At 43.9% G+C, this 20,230-nt stretch overlaps 2 protein-coding genes across 4 annotated transcripts; both read left to right on the top strand.

Moving 5' to 3' along the window:
• The first annotated feature begins 1,556 nt into the window (after positions 1-1,556).
• Positions 1,557-12,866, top strand: sgo1 (shugoshin 1). 2 transcript variants are annotated; one of them, XM_079878873.1, is made up of 9 exons: positions 1,557-1,945; positions 2,555-2,739; positions 4,517-4,560; positions 6,434-6,483; positions 6,816-7,631; positions 10,636-10,737; positions 11,539-11,706; positions 12,195-12,294; positions 12,637-12,866. In XM_079878873.1, the coding sequence occupies exons 1-9, from the start codon at positions 1,801-1,803 to the stop codon at positions 12,767-12,769; spliced, it is 1,743 nt and encodes a 580-aa protein (XP_079734999.1). In that variant the 5' UTR covers positions 1,557-1,800; the 3' UTR covers positions 12,770-12,866. The 2 variants fall into 2 exon arrangements, with proteins under 2 accessions (XP_079734999.1, XP_079734998.1); XM_079878872.1 differs by having other exon boundaries at positions 12,129-12,294.
• A 1,995-nt stretch (positions 12,867-14,861) lies between these two features.
• Positions 14,862-20,013, top strand: rpl14 (ribosomal protein L14). 2 transcript variants are annotated; one of them, XM_079878878.1, is made up of 6 exons: positions 14,862-14,939; positions 15,700-15,801; positions 15,950-16,044; positions 18,678-18,777; positions 19,012-19,065; positions 19,919-20,013. In XM_079878878.1, the coding sequence occupies exons 1-6, from the start codon at positions 14,937-14,939 to the stop codon at positions 19,979-19,981; spliced, it is 417 nt and encodes a 138-aa protein (XP_079735004.1). In that variant the 5' UTR covers positions 14,862-14,936; the 3' UTR covers positions 19,982-20,013. The 2 variants fall into 2 exon arrangements, with proteins under 2 accessions (XP_079735004.1, XP_079735005.1); XM_079878879.1 differs by lacking the exon at positions 19,919-20,013 and adding an exon at positions 19,164-19,177 and having other exon boundaries at positions 19,012-19,098.
• The last annotated feature ends 217 nt before the right edge of the window (positions 20,014-20,230 follow it).

Here is a 20,230-nt window from a genome sequence, read left to right as displayed (position 1 = left end):
GAAAGAGTTGAAACAAGTTTATTGCCTTAATAGTCCAGTCATTTTATGAAATAAGGTTGAACAAACTGCAACAGAAGCAAACTCAACTGATGTTGTATCCTCCATATGTCCTGAGTAAGGGGGAAAAGCCCAGAAGAATCCCATTAGGGGGAAGTTTGGAAAAAGACCCAAATATAGTCTATTCATACGCCTGTTCATTCTTCTCACGTGAATAGGGGTAAAACATTTAACCTTTAGATATCACCATGAACATTACTGAGTTGATTACTTACATCAAGACAAACAAAAAATGTATTACAAGTTTTTTTAAATGGTCTGTTAACATGGACAAACGGTGCATAATCTAATAACAGATGTGCTAATTTGCATAAATACCACAACAGATCTAAACATTGGGTCTAGCCAGGAGAACATGTGTTGTTGAATCTTGTTGACATATAACAGTAAAATACTTGATGTTAAGGTCTGAATGAACCCGTTTAGGCTACCCATGAGCATTAATACTATTATTCATTATTATTGCAGAGATGGGGTTTGGGGCTGGGTCTGTGGGACTGTTTCTGGGGATTCACTTTTTATTTTACTTACCTTTTGTCTTCTGCATTCTCCTTACCATCGTCTCCTGTTCTTGCCTCAGACTCGTCCCCCAGAAACAGTCCCACAGACCCAGCCTCATCTCTGCAATAATTAATAAAGGCTGGTTTAAAGTACTTCTTCCTGCCTCTGTGTAGTAAAGCTCATGGGTAGCCTAAACGGGTTCATTCAGACCTTAATATTAAGTATTTTACTGTTATATGTCAACAAGATTCAGCAACACATGTTCTCCTGGCTAGACACAATGTTTAGATCTGTTGTGGTATTTATGCAAATTAGCACATAAGTAATTAGATTATGCACCGTTTTTCCATGTTAACAAACAGTTTCAAAAAAACTTGTAATACATTTTTTGTTTGTCTTGATGTAAGTAATCAACTCAGTAATGTTCATGGTGATATCTAAAGGTTAAATGTTTTACCGTATTCACGTGAGAAGAATGAACAGGCGTATGAATAGACTATATTTGGGTCTTTTTCCAAACTTCCCCCTAATGGGATTCTTCTGGGCTTTTCCCCCTTACTCAGGACATATTGAGGATACAACATCAGTTGAGTTTGCTTCTGTTGCAGTTTGTTCAACCTTATTTCATAAAATGACTGGACTATTAAGAGCTTTAAGATTCTTAGATGATGAAATGCTTGGATGTACTGTTGGACCTCTCTTCTATAAACCGTGATTAAGGGATTCTGAGGAGAGAATGTAAGGTGATGATACACGGGGCAACTTTTTGGGCAATGTTGCCATCAACGGGCAACCAGGTGAGACACAGGGCCCACAACCGATCTAAATTATCCAGATAGAAATGTATTGCCCATTTTCAATGGGAAAGTGCCCAAGCAACGATCGCTCGGCAAGATTGCTCAAAAAGTTGCCCTGTGTATCATCACCTTAAGAGTGTCCGCGAATGTTATTTGTTTTTGACTGCAGATGACGTGTGAGCTAGTTGCGGAAGTGACGTGTGTTCCTCCAATCAGAGCTCGCAGCGCATGATTTCGAACATCAACGTCCCGACGGGAAATACGCCAGAGAAGAAACTCGCATAAAATACACGATTTACGCGCTATCCGTCCTAAAGCCGCCGTTCATCCGTCTGTGGATCGCGGCGAACAGCGGTGCGGGGTGTGTGTCGAGTTCATGTGGAGCTCAGAGGCTCGTGGAGGAGAAGTTTAACCCGTTAATCTCCTGAGAGACGCGCGTTCGGCCATGGCGCGCGAGCGGGTGCAGAAGAAGAGCTTCCAGCAGAGTCTGGACGAAATCAAGGACAAAATGAAGGAAAAGAGGAACAAACGCCTGGCTAGTGCTTCAGCTGTCAGCCGCGGCCTGTCGAAGATGAAGAACAGAAGCACAGGTGCGAGTAATGCCGAGGAATCCACACATTCCTGCCTTCTGATGTGTGTTTGTGTATATAAACGTCTAGCTTGTGTTTTATGGTATCGTTAGTACCAGAACTGGGTCTATATCAGCCGATCTCCCAGCTCTTAAAGGGACAGTTCACACAGAAATGTAAATTGTGTCATTGACACACGTTGATCAAACCTACGACTGACTTTCCTCTGTGGAAAACAAACTGAGGTGTTTAGGAGTGACATCCTCATTCTGTCGCTTTCCACTCCGCCTAGCATCGCCTTTCGTGTTCCACAGAAGAAAGAAAGTCAGCATGAAACAGGAGTTGTGATGATAACCGAGTGAAACTTCTGGAACAAGAACACATGTGGGCGGGGCTTGATTGTGTGTGTTGGGAATTGTACTGATGGTTGTGGTTTGCTATTGGCTGATCTCCTGTGAGTGACAGGTTATAGCCCCGCCCTCGTCATCAGGGAAGAGATGCTGCAAGAGGAACTTATTCTGATTCGAGATTATTAAAACACTGATAAATCACTTAGAATAAACACTGCAATATTCCATTAAAAAATAACAATCATTGACAGTTTATTTTGGGCGGATCGTGTGTTTACAGCGGCGGTGCAGCCGTTTGTGCTGAAGAGCGTCCAGGTGAACAACAAAGCTCTCGCGGTGGCGCTGCAGACGGAGCGGGAGAAGGTACGGCAAGCGCAGGGGGTCATTCTGCAGCTGAAGAAGGAGAGGCAGGCGCTGGTCTTCCACCTGCTGATGCTGAAGAGGACCCTTCGAGACCGCGCTCAGGTGAGACTCACACTCACACACACACTGCTGATGTACAGGTGAGACTGCACACACACACACACACTGCTGATGTACAGGTGAGACTGCACACACACACACACTGCTGACATACAGGTGAGACTGCACACACACACACACACTGCTGATATACAGGTGAGACTCACACACACACACACTGCTGATATACAGGTGAGACTCACACTCACACACACACTGCTGATGTACAGGTGAGACTGCACACACACACACACACTGCTGATGTACAGGTGAGACTGCACACACACACACACACTGCTGACATACAGGTGAGACTGCACACACACACACACACTGCTGACATACAGGTGAGACTGCACACACACACACACACTGCTGATATACAGGTGAGACTCACACACACACACACTGCTGATATACAGGTGAGACTCACACTCACACACACACTGCTGACATACAGGTGAGACTGCACACACACACACACTGCTGACATACAGGTGAGACTGCACACACACACACACACTGCTGATATACAGGTGAGACTCACACACACACACACTGCTGATATACAGGTGAGACTCACACACACACACACTGCTGATATACAGGTGAGACTGCACACACACACACACTGCTGATATACAGGTGAGACTCACACACACACACACTGCTGATATACAGGTGAGACTCACACACACACACACACTGCTGATATACAGGTGAGACTCACACACACACACACACACACACTGCTGATATACAGGTGAGACTCACACACACACACACACTGCTGATATACAGGTGAGACTCACACACACACACACACACACTGCTGATATACAGGTGAGACTCACACACACACACACACTGCTGATATACAGGTGAGACTCACACACACACACACACACTGCTGATATACAGGTGAGACTCACACACACACACACACACACACTGCTGATATACAGGTGAGACTCACACACACACACACACACACACTGCTGATATACAGGTGAGACTGCACACACACACACACTGCTGATATACAGGTGAGACTCACACACACACACACACACTGCTGATATACAGGTGAGACTCACACACACACACACTGCTGATATACAGGTGAGACTCACACACACACACACACACACTGCTGATATACAGGTGAGACTCACACACACACACACACTGCTGATATACAGGTGAGACTCACACACACACACACACACACACACTGCTGATATACAGGTGAGACTCACACACACACACACACACTGCTGATATACAGGTGAGACTGCACACACACACACACACACACTGCTGATATACAGGTGAGACTCACACACACACACACACTGCTGATATACAGGTGAGACGTACAGGACTCCTCATCGATGTACAGATCTCGTTCTGTGTGAGCGTGTGAGTTAGTGCCCTGTAGAGTGTGTGTATCAGTGCCCTGTAGAGTGTGTGTATCAGTGCCCTGTAGAGTGTGTGTATCAGTGCCCTGTAGAGTGTGTGTATCAGTGCCCTGTAGAGTGTGTGTATCAGTGCCCTGTAGAGTGTGTGTATCAGTGCCCTGTAGAGTGTGTGTATCAGTGCCCTGTAGAGTGTGTGTATTACTGTAGAGTGTGTGTATCAGTGCCCTGTAGAGTGTGTGTATCAGTGCCCTGTAGAGTGTGTGTATCAGTGCCCTGTAGAGTGTGTGTATCAGTGCCCTGTAGAGTGTGTGCACTAGTTCCTCTGCCGGTGTAACTTCTCTCTGCTGGTGTTTCTGCAGGTTTCCCCGGTGGAGTCGACATCAGCGCCGCCCGTCAGTCCTCGGTGAGAAACACACACACACACATCCGTGTTTAGAGAGGCTCTTCTGCGCACCGAAGCTGCAAACACACAGTAAAACAGTGGGATATTATTCCAGTGTAAATCAGCGGCTTTCTATGGAAACTACGCCACAGAATAAAACATTTCAAAAGATAATTGTGACGTTAAATCTCGCAATAGTGAGTTTAGAACTCTGAGGGAAAAAAGTCAGAATTTCAAGTTTATTTCTTGCAATTGCGACTTTATATCAGGAAATTATGAGGAAAAAAGGGTCAGAATTGTGAGAAGAAAAGTCGCAATTACCTTTTTTATTGTTCATTCTGTTGCAGAAACGAGCTTCCATAGTCATCTATGTGAATATATATATATTAGAGGTGGGCATAGATTAATTTTTTTAATCTAGATTAAAATGGCTCATTTGAATTCTGCCGAAGGCATTCAGAGTATGTGTGCTACCCAAATAATGACTATAAAAGTAAGTCTTTGAGAACGGGTTTCTCAAGCCAGGTGGCGCATTAGACCAGGGGCTCATCTCCTGTTTCCACAATGCATCACAAACTGCTTGAGAAAGCTGTTCTACTCATAGACTGTAAAGGTTACTACTGTACTCTTACCGTACGTAGGCAACATTAGGTAGGCCTATGTTATTATCAACTACTATAGGCTATCAATTAGGGATGGGCGATATGGCCTAAAATCCATATTGTGATATACATTGCAGCCTCTTGCGATAACGATATTATAATAAAACCATTTCAGAACAGGTTACACAGACCCTGCTTTTTTAAAGGGTGTATTCTTTTGAGAACATATATTGTGCAAAACTGTCAGTATACAACATAATTTTGCAGATGAATATAATGTAAGTACACTAGCTGCAGAGACTTAAGTAGGTCTAATGTTGGAGCTTATGAAACCCCAAATTTAAAATTAGAATATTGTCTAACTGATGTATTTTCAGTTAAAAAGAAACACAACAACGATTCTTAAAATCGGGCGCAGACAGAGATTATGTGCTACACCACTAAGATATATTGGGAATAATACGCGCGCGCTGGTATTCAGTGATATCATGTTTCGTTTTGAATTTGAGGTGGTAGAACGGATTAGTCGTGTGTTAACTCACCGAACCGTGACCCCACACACTCTGTCTATAGTTTGCTGCTGCTCGTCGGACGGCTTAAATCCGAACCAAGTCCAAATAATGGATGTTGCACGGATCTTTTACACCAGCTTTCACTTTCAGCCGTGTTTACTTAAGATGACGATGAATATGATGCGTTGCAGCCGGGTGTTCCTCGCGGCCGCGGGTAGATTGCGTCATCATAGCTTGTGTAGTATAGAGCAGCTCCCACCCAACTTGGAGAATAGATTAACGCCGATAACGGCCCACCACTAACATATATATATATAGTGAAGTGTAGTTTATTCCTGATAGGAGGCGCAGGTGTCGACGACCTCTGTGACCTTTATCACACACACATTCAAAAACATGTCGGCATCTGTTTCTTAGAACAATTTGCACCGGTTGCTTTTAAATAACTCTACAAAACTCTAAAAGTTTGGAGTCTGTACGATTTTTTAATGTTGTTGTAAGACGTCTCTTCTGCTCATCAGAGCTGTGTTCATTTTTATCATTCAGTAAAACTGTGAAATATTATTCCAGTGTAAATCAGCTGTTCTCTATGTGAATATACAGTAAAGTGTAATTTATTCCTGTGATCAAAGCTGAATGTTCAGCATCATTACTCCAGTCTTCAGTGTCACATGATCCTCCAGAAATCACTCTAATATGAGGATCTGATGATCAAGAAACATTTATGATTATTATCAGTGTTGAAAGGTTTTTGTTGATGATATTGTGACTGTGTCGCAGGCCGGACGGTGTGTTTGAGTCTGGCGTGCAGGAGCCTCCTCCGACTGCAGGTACGTGTGTGTGTGTGTGTGTGTGTGTGTGTGTGTGTGTGTGTGTGTGAGAGTGTGTGTGTGTGTGAGAGTGTGTGTGTGTGTGAGAGTGTGTGTGTGTGTGAGAGTGTGTGTGTGTGTGTGAGAGTGTGTGTGTGTGAGAGTGTGTGTGTGTGAGAGTGTGTGTGTGTGTGTGAGTGTGTGTGTGTGTGTGTGAGTGTGTGTGTGTGTGTGTGTGTGTGTGTGTGTGTGTGTGTGTGTGTGTGTGTGTGTGTGTGTGTGTGTGTGTGTGTGTGTGGCATGCTCGTTACACACAGATGTCCGGGCTTTTACACTGTGCTGTGTGTGTGCAGAGGCTGCTCCGGGGAGCTGTGTGGACAGGCCGGGTTCACTGCCGCCCACAGTGGGAACCAGGAGAAAGAGACGCTCCGATGCTGCGAGGAGACGGAGCTCACGCTTGCACTCCATCGGGAGAACACCAGAGACTCTCGATGACCGCCGAGAGGAGGCGCTCAACACTCGCCCGGAGGAGCAGCGGGTCGAACCGGAGGAGCAGAACCGGGAACAGAACTGTGAGTTTGAGCAGAACCGGGAGCAGAACTGTGAGTTTGAGCAGAACCGGGAACAGAACTGTGAGTTTGAGCTGGAGGTTTCTGAGGTCCAGCACTCGACGCCGGAGCCTCCCGTCAGACCGAGCAGAAGGAGGAAACCCACCCGGACCAAACCGGACCGGGGCCGCAGACCGGACCGGGCCCCGCTGAAGAAACCCTGGGAGAACCCCAAACCCCGAGCCCGCTCCAAAAGCCGTGAGCGTTCCCAGAGCCGGTCCCGGGCGCCGGCCGAGGGCCTGAACTCCTCACTGGGCGGCAACGACACCTTCGACTTCGACTGTGAGGAGGCCGTTCATCTGACGCCCTTCAGAACCGGACACAAACCTGCGGAGAGGCCGGATAAACCTGCGGAGAGGCCGGATAAACCTGCGGAGAGGCCGGATAAACCTGCGGATGAAGAGGACCAGGCCGACAGCAGCCTCACCGATGATGATGATGATGATGATGATTCCCCGTACGTGCCGAAGAGGAAGACTAGAAGAACTCGAAGTCCTCCGGCCAGACGCGCTCGATCCAAACGGCGCTCCGCTCAGGAGAAGATCCGGAACCAGCACTCAGGTACCTCACCGCACTTTAAACGGGGCGTATCATGAAGGTCTGACTTCCCCGTGTGTCAGTGCTGTAACTGTGTTCTGGTGAGCCTTTCTCTGCAATAACCCGATCAGATTTCGCTCCCCTTCTGTCGAATGAAGAGGATCTTATTATAATATTAAGTAATTGGGTTTAGTTGCCGTGTTAAAGAGCATCTTGCAGGTTAGAAGACCCAACAAGTCAATGTATAGAAAAATAATGTAGGAACTAGATTTTCTTTAACAAAAAACGTATAAATACGCTACAGTGGCTTCTGGAGTCGTTTTTGTGAGAAATTTTTACTTCCGCATCTGAAAATGGGCGTGACGTAGCACGAGGGAGAGCGGTCGATCCAAACAACAGGGAAAAATGGATCGCAATGACGTTTCGGACGTTGAGGAAATTGTTGACGGACCACAGCCATACAATGATGAGCCTGCTAGGCTGCCCAGAGAGCAGGGACAGGCCAGGGTTAATGTTACACAGAACATATGAACTTACAATAACTGAAACTAAGCTTTGATCAGGCGTTTGTCATGCTCATTAATATCCGCCCAGACTAACGTTACGTGATATAACTTAGCGGTTTCTCATCGAGAGACAGAGATATTTATTCCTGATACATATTTTGTTCCATAGGTGCTTGTGTGGGAAATGCGAGGCAATGTTTACAGCTGAGGAAAGTCAGTGTTGCAGGGAGTGATGCATTCTGGGCCTTAGTGGAAAATGCCAAACTTCCATGGTTGCAGTGAGTGTTACTACAGTAAAGCCATGGTGAATGTTGCTGATCTGTGGACACTGGATAGTTCGTTCATTCATTGCACAATCTTTATTCCTGGTTTCCACGTCAGCGCTGTTTGATTCGTTAATAACGGAGAAATGTGAATATTTCTCACATATTTCTTACAGTGTTGCTTGATCAGGCTCGCGCTGCACTGGTCCAAACTGATAAACGGTCCACACAAACACAATAACGAGTAGCTCAGTTTCGTTCTGCGTACACTGCGTTTGCCAGTTGATGTTGTGCTCGCGCCTACACCCGGCGGGAGAACCCGAAGATGCGTGCACTGAAGGAACCGCACCAGCTCTGAGTCTCACCCGGTTCTTACTTCGGTATCCCATGTTGAGCTCCATCATATCGCCGGGACGATAATCCTCCGATCTGAAGTGAACGCTACACACGACCGCGTTTTCCGAAGCCGGCGCGGAAGAGAAATCCCGTCTCTTCACCTGCACAACCCACACCCAGGCACGAAAGATGGCACCGGCCTTTTTCTTGTTAGGAAACCGGTGGACTCGATGTCCTGACAGGCGGGAGTTTTTGCAAGCTCCACAAACACATAAATTTACCATGAAGATGATAAATTGAAATACAAAAACTACTGAAAACACACTGACTCTGACCGCTCTTACTGAATACCAACCTACTCTGCACCGAGCTGGCAGAGCACACACACATCTCCCTCGTGTGACGTAAAGTGACGCGATGTTGAAAAAAAGCGGTTTGTACGAGCAGTCAAAGACACGCTCACTTTATCTACTAAATTGGTGTCATTACGTCGTTTTAAAACATTTTAAATCCTGCATTATCTTTTCATATGGTATTTTCATACACGGTTATATATTCATTTAGATTTTTTTTTTTACCTGCAAGATGCTCTTTAACATGAGTTACTCATTATGAACAGCACGCATCTGAGGCGCGTTGGTGACTCGTAGTAGTCGTTATATTTGATGATTAAATAAGTAATTCAATAATCGACTCATTTTAGTCTCTACTAGCCCTTTACTCAGATTAAAACCGCTTCTCATCTGGCGAGGAGCGCGTCGTGTTGAGCGCGTCTGCACACCCTGTCGGGCTGTGACAGTGCAGCATTAAGGCTGACGATTAATTGAACGTTAATTTAAAGGAGAACTCCGGTCAATTTTAACATTGAGCTCATTTTTTTGTACATTTGGAGTGCTGTCAGTACAGAGAACACCGACAAAAATCGGTGTTGCCTACACCGTGTTATCCTCTTTTTAAAATTTGCACCCTGTTGACTTCAATGGGGCAAGTTTTAAACCTGCTTTTAGCCTCTTAACATCCTTGATGTGTCATTACAAGTGCACAGGTCATGTGAGTGATTCCTTCAGAGTGAACACGAGTGAATCTGACTGCAGTAGATGTGAAAGATATGAATAAAAATGATATTTATTTAGCCAGCGCAAATACCTGTGTTTACATCCTGTTTTCAGTCAAAGTCCAGAGTAATCGATTGTCGAGTTTGTGCGCGTGATCATAGGTACTAAACCTGTGCGCGTGAACTCGACAATCGACTACTATGGACTTTGACTGAAAACAGGATGTAAACAAAGGTATGAGCGCTGGCTTAAATAACATCATTTTTATCCATATCTTTCACATCTACTGCAGTCAGATTCACCCGTGTTCACTCTGAAGGAATCACTCACATGACCTGTGCACTTGTAATGACACATCAAGGATGTTAAGAGGCTAAAAGCAGGTTTAAAACTTGCCCCATTGAAGTCAACAGGGTGCACATTTTAAAAAGAGGATAACACGGTGTAGGCAACACCGATTTCTGTCGTTGTTCTCTGTATTGACAGCACTCCAAATTTACAAAAAAATGAGCTCAATGTTAAAATTGACCGGAGTTCTCCTTTAAACGACGATCAATCATGGGGATTTTTGTAAATTGACATCCCTACTCTAAACGCAAAGCTTCCGCGGTATCTGAAGCTTGTGTAAAGGCTCCGCCCTCTTCTGAATGGAGGCGGAGCTAAAGCTCATTTGCATTTAAAGCGAGACACAAAAACGGCACGTTTTTGCTCACACCTGAAACGGGGCAAATTTGACAAGCAATAATAAATGATCTGTTATTTTGAGCTGAAATTCTGACACATTCTGGGGACGCCATAGATTTATATTACATCATGTGAAAATGGGCATAATATGTATCATATCTTTTAATAATTTAATGATTCACAGAGAAAAGCAGGGCCGAAGTGGCCGAAACTGACGTGCATCTCGACACACAGCCGCTGGCCGGTGTTCCTCTCCAGCATCCCAGCCAATCAGAGACGAGCACAGGTAAACAGAGGAGTGGAACTGATGAGTGAATTCTTCATAGTTATTGCTCTCTGCTCCAGGGTTATGAACAGAGCTGTGGAGTATAATCAGCTTTACGATGCTGAACTATTATTGCTCACTAATGCTCCTGTCGAAGATGATCACTCGCAGGTCTGTAAAACTGTAAAAAGCAAAGCCGTGCATCTAAACCGGTTGTGTTCCAGTGTCTCAGTAAATGAGCTTCAGTGTGTGTGTGTGTGTGTGTGTGTGTTTGGCAGATGCTGAGTTTTTCTTTCTTTAATATTACAAACACACACACATTTTTTTTATTACACATAATAATTGCTATTATTGATGATAATAATGATTATGTTTACTATAACATATATTGTATTATAGTGTAATATATTATTATTATTAAAAATTTGCTTTTTTAACTTACAATAGTATTTTTAAATAATAATAATTGCGCGATTAATAATTTTTTTTATTTTCTGTGTCCGGCTGAATCTGATCACATGCCTCTGGATGTTCTCAGTGCGTTCACTAATGCCAACAAATACAACCTTTGATTTTACTTGCGTATTAGTAAATGTTGAAATTAATACTAAAATTAATGAATGCTGTAGAAGTGTTTATTATTAGTTAATGTTAACTAACTAAAGTTAACTAATGAACCTTTATTGTAAAGTGTTACCAAATTAAACCTGAATAGCAATATATGAAATAAAATGACAAAAGCACAGTGAAATTACTAATATTAACCCAATATGAAAGCATGAATAAGGCTGTAGCGTGAGGTGTTCTCCTGTTTCCCTGCAGCGCCCCCTGCTGGCGTCCCTCTGGAGTCTCCACTTCCTGTTATTCCTGATGGAGAGGCGGAGCTTATGATGATTGACTGCCCAATATTTCAATTCCCAAAGTGTCCCAGCAACTCATCCGATCGGGAGAATGAGAAGCCAGTGGTGATGGACAGAGGAAGAAGAAGAGGTAAATCCTTCATGTTTGACCTGGGCTCTGGAGGAACTCTCTCTCTCTCACTCTCACTCTCTCTATCACACACACTGACACACTCACACACACACACTCACACTCTCTCTCTCTCCTCCCTCTCTCTCTCTCTCTCTCTCCCCCTCTCTCTCTCCTCCCTCTCTCTCTCTCTCTCTCTCTCACTCACACACACTCACACACACACACTCTCTCTCTCTCTCTCTCTCTCTCTCTCTCTCGCTCTCTCTCTCGCTCTCTCTCTCCTCCCTCTCTCGCTCTCTCTCTCGCTCTCTCTCTCCTCCCTCTCTCTCTCTCTCTCCCCCTCTCTCTCTCTCTCCCTCCCTCCCTCCCTCTCTCTCTCTCTCTCTTCACGTTTCCCGGTGTCGGAGGAGGACTGATGTGTGGCACGTGTGTTTCTGCAGGCCGGCTGGTTGTTCGCTCATTTCTGGGCGTGGCTTTGAGTGACGTGAGCAATCTCTCCCCCGCAGCCTATCAGAAGCCGGCGTGTGCTTTGGCCACGCCCCCGAGCTCCGCCCCCAGGCGTCGCTGCACCGGATCCGTGAACTACAAGGAGCCGTCGATCAGCTCGTACGTGCCTCGCTTTATTCATCCCGGTTACTGTCCGTCCACTCAGACCAGCTGTCAGTGTCACGTGTCGAGTCTATAGATGTGCGTGTTTGGATATGTGTGTGTGTGTGTGTGTGTGTGTGTGTGTGTGTGCAGGCGTGTGTCTTTCTTTACATGTTTACCTCAGCGGATTACTTGTCTGGCCTTAAAAATGTATAAAACAGAATTATTTACGCACTCCCGCGTCTCCATGCGGACTGGGGTTATTCCTCTCTCCTGCTCTCGGCTGCAGTGGCGTGTGTCTAACAGTGTGTGTGTGTGTGTGTGTGTGTGTGTGTGTGTGTGTGTGTGTGTGTGTTGCAGGAAGCTCCGGCGGGGCGATAAGTTCACGGACACGCGGTTCCTGCGCTCCCCGATCTTCAAGCAGACGCAGGCGTCCCGGCGGAGCCTCCAGAAGAGGGAGATCTACAACGAGTCCTTCGTGGGCTGCCGCTGAACTCCGCGCTCCTGCTCCAGCTCTCAGCAACACTCTTAACTGCTTTTAAATCTCATGATTTTAATTGTGAATATTAATAAAGTTTGTCCTTTTAATTCTCCTAAAGAGTTCTGTTATTTTAGCGTTTCTGATGAGGCACTTTTTTAACTTCTGGACGCGTCTTTAATTCCTCTAAACTGAGTGTGTCCTGGACATTTAGAAAGATTTAACATTTATAATGTAATTCTGAGACACTTTACTGAGGTCATAACACTTAAGTTAATCCCATTGGTTAATGCATTAAAGTCCCCCTGTCGTCAATCATTTTATCCATTAAAACTCATCTTTGATCACCAAAAGTACATATTTAAACGTTTTTACCTTGAAAACAAAATGTCTTCATGCCTTAAAATATCTTGACTGTAACTCGACACCCTTGCCTCATTTAGTATGCGCGGCTCTATGAATATGCAAATGAGCCCCGCCTCCACTCACTCCCTCAGCTCAGAGATCCACTGGTTGACGATCACACGTTGATCTGATTGGTTACAAGGTAGTTTGTGACGTCAGAAACACCAGCGATTTCAAAGCGTGTTTTTGAGACTGTCTTTGGTTCACTGCAGTTTTAAGGAGGAAATACTCAGCAATGCTGTCGACTTATGAACTTACACATGCTTTGAGTTAAAGCATATTAAAAACACCACATAGTCACATAAATTACATTAAAAGCTGGATTTACACCACAGGGAGACTTTTAACTAATAATGAGCATTACATTCGTTATTAATCCTAGTTAATGTTAGTAAAATACAACTGTTCTTTAACTCCTGTGCCCTAGGGAAATAACTTCCCAGGCTGGGTCCTTGTGTTTCCAGCTCTGAAACTTTGTAAGCTCTTCAGTCTGAAACTTTGTAAGCTCTTCAGTCTTGCCCTTGAACTTGGATTTTAAATACTTACTGAAATTGTTCCAAAAGAGAGAGCAGTGGGAGATGGCGATCTGCAGGTACCAACCGACGGCCACCACTGCAAAGCCCCAACATGCCCAAACTGGCAGATAGTAACTTTTTGGACCTTTTGGGAATTTTTTCTGTAGTTTTTTCTTTTTTTTAAGTTAATTTGCTTTGTTTTGTTTACTTCAAAAGTAAAGCTATTTTCAATTTCTTCAGGTTCAGGATAGGTGCAGTAAAAGGTTAAAATAAACCCCATTTCAGGCTGCTATTATAGTATAATAAAACGTTGTCAAATTAGCTTTTTTTTTTTTTTGCTGTTTTTGACCATAGATGGTCAAGATGTTGTAAAATATAACAAATAACAATTTCCCTGGGTCAGAATTGTATGGAAAAATGTGTGCATTTGTCTCTGTGAGTTGTTTACATCAAAAGTTATGCCACTTTATATCATATTTAGATTTTTCGGGTTTGGTGCAAAGGGTTAAAAGTAAAGCATTTTGGACATTATTTCAGCTTGGTACCCAATTTAATCTTAAAATAGACACTTGAATGATAAAGAAATAACAGTTTGTGAAAAGAAAATCACCCTATGCGCTTGAGAAAACGAAAATATAGTTGATCCTCTACACATTTTGGCCATTTTTTGCTATTTTTGTCCAGAATTAGGCTCAATATGTTGTCAAATGTCAAAAATAACCATTCAATTAAATTCCTGGGGTCAGAATTGTATGGGAAAATGTGTTCATTTGTGTCTGTATGTTGTTTACTTCAAATGTTATGCCACTTTCTACATAATTTTTTGATTTTTCGGGTTCCGGTCGGGTTCCGCAAAGGGTTAAAAATGAAGCCTTTGGGACATTATTTCAGCTTGGCACCTGGCAGATTCTAGAAATAGACACTTTAAGGATTTAAAAAAATCAGGTGGCATAAAAAAAGCCGGGGGGTGCGCGAGGACCCCTATTTCCATCTAGACTAATAAGCAATGTGAACTTTTATTAATTTAACTCGCCGGTGTTTATTCTTTCTAAAGATAAAAAAGACCATGTCACAGCACGCGTGTGGCCTTGTATAATATAAACTGTTAAAACGTGAAAAGAAAGTGTGTCTTGTACATTATAACTGAATCCGCTCCCATTCCTGAACTTTTATTGACGCCGCGCATGCGCAGTGCTGAAACGGAAGCCTCTTCATTGCAGAGCGGAAGTGGTTTCGTCCTTTTTCCACCACGGTCTGCCATCATGGTGAGTGAACTCACTGTCGCGGAGTCTAAAATCAAATAAATATGGTGTTTTTTGAAGTATTACTGACGAATAACGCATCGAAGACGCATTTTAATACCTTAATGTCCCTCTGTATAGTAGTTTTGAAGTTTAAATGAGGCTTTTAGCGCTATCGGTGAGAAAGAGCGTCAGATGTGCCTCGAAACAACGTGGTGGAGTGAGATAGAGCGAGAGAGAGAGAGTTAGGCCGGAGTCTGCAGACACTCGTGTTTCACAGGACCATCAAATGATGATAAATTACCGAAACACTCGATATAAATGTGTTTTATAGCGGGAAAGTTGTGTTATTCGGTCCCGTTCACACGGGCACGAGCAGAGAGAGCGCGCCCGAGAGCAGCCGGCTGAAGCACGCGCTTAAAGAGACAGTTCACACTAAAATTACAATTCTGTCATAATTTACTCATGCTCATGTTGTTCATAAGCTGTATGTAGTTTGTTCTTCTGCTGAACACAGATGCTGTAAAGAGTAAAGCGAACAGTTGCTCTGCCCATAGTAGGAAATAACACTATTGAAGTGAATGGGGTCCAACATCATCTGTGTTCAGCTGGAGAAACTCGTACAGGTCTGGAACAACTTGACATAAATGACAGAATTAAAGTTAGATTGTTAACATTGCTGGAGACACAGGGCCATGTCTGTCATTCATGAGATCTGTGTTTCTGTCACTGGGATGTTTTACACTGAAAATGCATTAATAGTTTTATTTGCTTTTTTCTTCAGGTTTTTAAGCGCTTTGTCGAAATCGGCCGCGTTGCATTCGTGGCTTTCGGGCCGTATGAGGGGAAGCTGGTGGCGATTGTAGATGTTATTGACCAAAACAGGGTGAGTTTTACACTACAGTACCGTTGTGTCCCGTTATAAAGCGTCATGAACACTGTGTGTCAGGGCTGGGTCACGCGTGTAGTGAGTGCTGGGTCACGCGTGTAGTGAGTGCTGGGTCACGTGTAGTGAGTGCTGTGTTTGTGTCCAGGCGCTGGTGGACGGCCCGTGCACTGGGGTCAAGAGGCAGGCCATGCCCTTCAAGTGCCTGCAGCTCACAGACTACGTCATCAAAGTCCCTCACAGGTGAGCCGTGTGTGTGTGTCCCATCATGCCCTGCTTCATCACTGTTGAGCAGGAGAAACACTGTGTGTGTGTGTGTCCCATCATGCCCTGCTTCATCACTGTAGAGCAGGAGAAACGTGTCCGTCATGGAGATATTTTAAGAAAATGAATGTTGACAATAAACATTTCTATAAAAACATGAACGTATGAATAGAAAAGAGAACAGTGCTAGATTATGACGCATCAGTGTTTTATAAAGGAAACGGACGGTCTCGAGTTAGGGTTAGGATTAGGGTTAGTCGAGTAACCCAGTCAGTGATGTCTGGCGTAGCATTAGAGCTGGAGTAAACTGCAGCGGTTCACTAGCGGGTTTATAAACTCACACGCATCCTACATTAGATTCATCAGATATCCTACATTAGATTAGTCAGATATCCTACATTAGATTAGTCAGATATCCTACATTAGATTAGTCAGATATATATCTGCGACTCGCATCTGCCCGTCCCTGTACAGAACATGCTTGAGTTAAAAAGCCAGATTCAAACCACAAGGCTCGAAATTGCAGCCATTTTACTCCTGAGATTTAATCTGTGGATAGGGACAGCGCTAGAGTTCATCAGTCCGGCTCTGGGGCCGTATTCACAAAGAATTGTAAGGCTAAAAGTAGCTCCTAACTGGCGAATTTAGGAGCAACTCCTAAAAATAATGGGCGTGTCACTCGTAACTTTAGGACTCCTAATGTTTTTGACTAAGAGTAATTCACGAAGCATTTTAGCCCTAAAAGTAGCAGCTAAGTCTGGAACAGCTTAAAAGAAGTCGAGAGGACTCCTAACTCACTAAGACCTTCACAAACCGCTTTTGTGGCATTTCACGCTGTGATGTTTTGAAATGCGTATGCGGCGCTACAGGAGCTTCCAATCGCGAGGGAACAATTCTGCATTGTCGGCATAACTAGGGATGTAATAACGCCACCAACAACAACCAAAACTAGGCTACTCATTGCATGTAAACTAATCGTAACGTTTCATTGTGAATCAAATTAAAATGTTCTTCTCTTTGCAAACGTAGGCAGAGGCATATAGTGACAGATTAATTCAATAATGTTGCAAAGATATTGCATCAATCCATATGTTTCATTAGGCTATAGGCTATTTGTTTTGCCTTACTCTTTATTCATTTAGGCTATTTATTCAGTTATTCATCATCTTCCGTCCTTCGCACTACTTGTGTAGCGCACGCATCCTCAGACCTGTCACCTGTCACTCATCATCGTAGGGGAGGAGTTTGGAATCATTCCCGCGTTACAATCATCAGCCAATCAAGGTGGTCACTTCAGTCAAGCTCGTGCATGAGTAATGACGTCATCCATAGCAACGAAGACTCACTCTTAGTTTAGGAGTTGTCATTTTCCTTTACTAAGAGTAGGTCTGAAAGGCGTTGTGAATAACTTTTAAGGGAAAACTCCTAGTGGTAAGATAAATGCTCTGTGAATACGGCCCCTGGTCCAGATGTAGATCCGCTAGACCAGCGTTACGCCCGTTTCACACATACTCCGTGTGCGGTGCGTAACTGATCCGCTGCTGTAAGCTATACCACAAATACATACTCACTATTTGTATTTCAAATCCAGAAGTTATCAGCAACTTTTATTTAAAAAAAAAGTTTTTTTGTCAGCATTGCGATTCTCTTTGTACGCATATACACTGTTTAACAGACGTATGCACGCTTAAACACAATTTAAACAACGTCAGCCTATTATTCAATGCATTACTTCTACTTATATTAAGTTGCTCAAGTAAGTGGCCAAATATTTAGCCATGTACTTATATTAAATCGCAAACATTTTAAATTAAAACGCAGACAAAAACAGCCGACTCTCATGCCTTTTCTTTTTCATTTAAATTTTAACACAATAAATCTTGCATATCACAAAGTTGTTTTTCTTGTTTTTCCACCTCCACGAAAGAGAGAAGTGTTGTTCATTATGTCCCTTGTTGAGGTAAATTGTAGCTTTCCTTGCTTTACCCCGGTCTTAAAGTGAAAAAAAAAAAAGTATTTAAATACATTTATGGTGAGATTACTACATTTTATTTAATTAATCGCATTTATGGTGAAATTGCTACATTTTCAGTTCAATCTGTGTTCATTTTGACCACGAAACATGCGCTGTCACTTTAATTCAGCGCGTGCAGCACAGCAGAAATAGACTCGGTGTGGAAGCGATCTCTGCACTGCTGTGTACGCACCGCACCTGGACCGGGTCGCCGGACTGCAGCCGCGTGTGAAAGCTCTGACCTGTTAGCATGGGTACGGGGAAAACACGCACCGCACACGTATGTGTGAAACGGGCGTTAGGCTCCAGTGTCTCCGCTGCGAGTGAGGGCGTTACAGTATCAGCTGTGCTTTTCAATCTGAACGTCTGACTTTCATTTGTCAAACTTGTTATTAATTTTGTGTTCTTTAAATTGTGTTTGTAACATTTACACCAATGTCAAACTGTTCTACTAATATTTTTGCTGAGAATTACTTTAAAGACCGATATATCTCCACTGGCGTGGGTCTGTGTAACCGAGCTGTAGATGTGGAGAATACAGGAGTGGAGGAACAGATGTTGATCTGTGTGTGTGTGTGTGTGTGTGTGTGTTCCCCAGCGCGCGTCAGAAGTACGTGAGGAGAGCCTGGGAGAAGGCCGAGGTCAGCAAGAAGTGGGAGGAGAGCAGCTGGGCCAAGAAGATCGAGGCCAGGAAGAAGGTGATGCGGCGCTCAGAGACTCTGCTGGAGACACTGATGATCTATGAGTGCATTAATGAGTGCATTAATGAGTGTAATGAGTGTATTAATGAGTGTATTAATGAGTGTATTAATGAGTGTATTAATGAGTGTATTAATGAGTGTATTAATGAGTGCATTAATGAGTGCATTAATGAGTGTATTAATGAGTGTATTAATGATCTGAGACATAATCATGATGCTTTCCTCCAACAGAGGGCCAAGATGTCCGACTTCGATCGCTTCAAGGTGATGAAGGCCAAGAAAATGGTACGTTTACTCTGAGTGTGTGTGTGTGTGTGTGTGTGTGTGCATAGTGAGTGAGTATATGAATACATGTGTTGGACTGACTGAGTGTGTGTGTGTAGTGAACATGAGGTTATTGTGTGTGTGTGTAGTGAACATGAGGTTAGTGTGTGTGTGTGTGTAGTGAACATGAGGTTAGTGTGTGTGTGTGTGTAGTGAACATGAGGTTAGTGTGTGTGTGTGTGTAGTGAACATGAGGTTATTGTGTGTAGTGAACATGAGGTTAGTGTTTGTGTGTGTGTGTGTGTGTAGTGAACATGAGTGTGTGTGTGTGTAGTGAACACGAGGTTATGAACGTGTGTGTGTGTAGTGAACATGAGGGTGTGTGTGTGTGTGTGTGTGTGTGTAGTGAACACGAGGTTATGAACGTGTGTGTGTGTAGTGAACATGAGGGTGTGTGTGTGTGTGTGTGTGTAGTGAACACGAGGTTATTGTGTGTGTGTGTGTGTGTGTGTGTGTGTAGTGAACATGAGGTTAGTGTGTGTGTGTGTAGTGAACATGAGGTTAGTGTGTGTGTGTGTGTGTGTGTGTGTGTGTGTGTGTGTGTGTGTGTGTGTGTGTGTGTGTGTGTAGTGAACATGAGGTTAGTGTGTGTGTGTGTGTGTGTGTGTGTGTGTGTGTGTGTGTGTAGTGAACATGAGGTTATTGTGTGTGTGTGTGTGTGTGTGTGTGTGTGTGTGTGTGTGTGTGTGTGTGTGTGTGTGTGTGTGTGTGTGTGTGTGTGTGTGTGTGTGTGTGTGTGTGTGTGTGTGTGTGTGTGTGTGTGTGTGTGTGTGTGTGGTGAACATGAGCTGATCAGTTTGTCTTCTCTCCGCAGAGGAACAAGATCATCAAGCACGAGATGAAGAAGCTCCAGAAAGCTGAACAGAAGAAAGCATAAACTACCATAAATAAACGTGTTTGACTTGTAAACGTGACTCGTGTGTGTGTTGTGTGATCCGGAGTGTGTGTAGTTTTGATGAGTTTAGAGTTGATGTGAGACAGGAGTGAGGAACGGTCTTCAGTGCGGTCAATCTGTTAGCGTTAGCGATTAGCTGTCAGGGGTCAGATCACATGAACAGGTCAGGGGTCAGATCACATGAACAGGTCAGAGGTCAGATCACATGAACAGGTCAGAGGTCAGATCAGC

The sequence above is a fragment of the Squalius cephalus genome (genome assembly GCF_949319135.1).
Source record: "Squalius cephalus genome assembly, chromosome: 8".
Taxonomy (NCBI): Eukaryota; Metazoa; Chordata; class Actinopteri; order Cypriniformes; family Leuciscidae; genus Squalius; species Squalius cephalus.
Note: the sequence above shows the minus strand (reverse complement) of the source record. Positions and strands in the feature narration are given on the sequence as shown.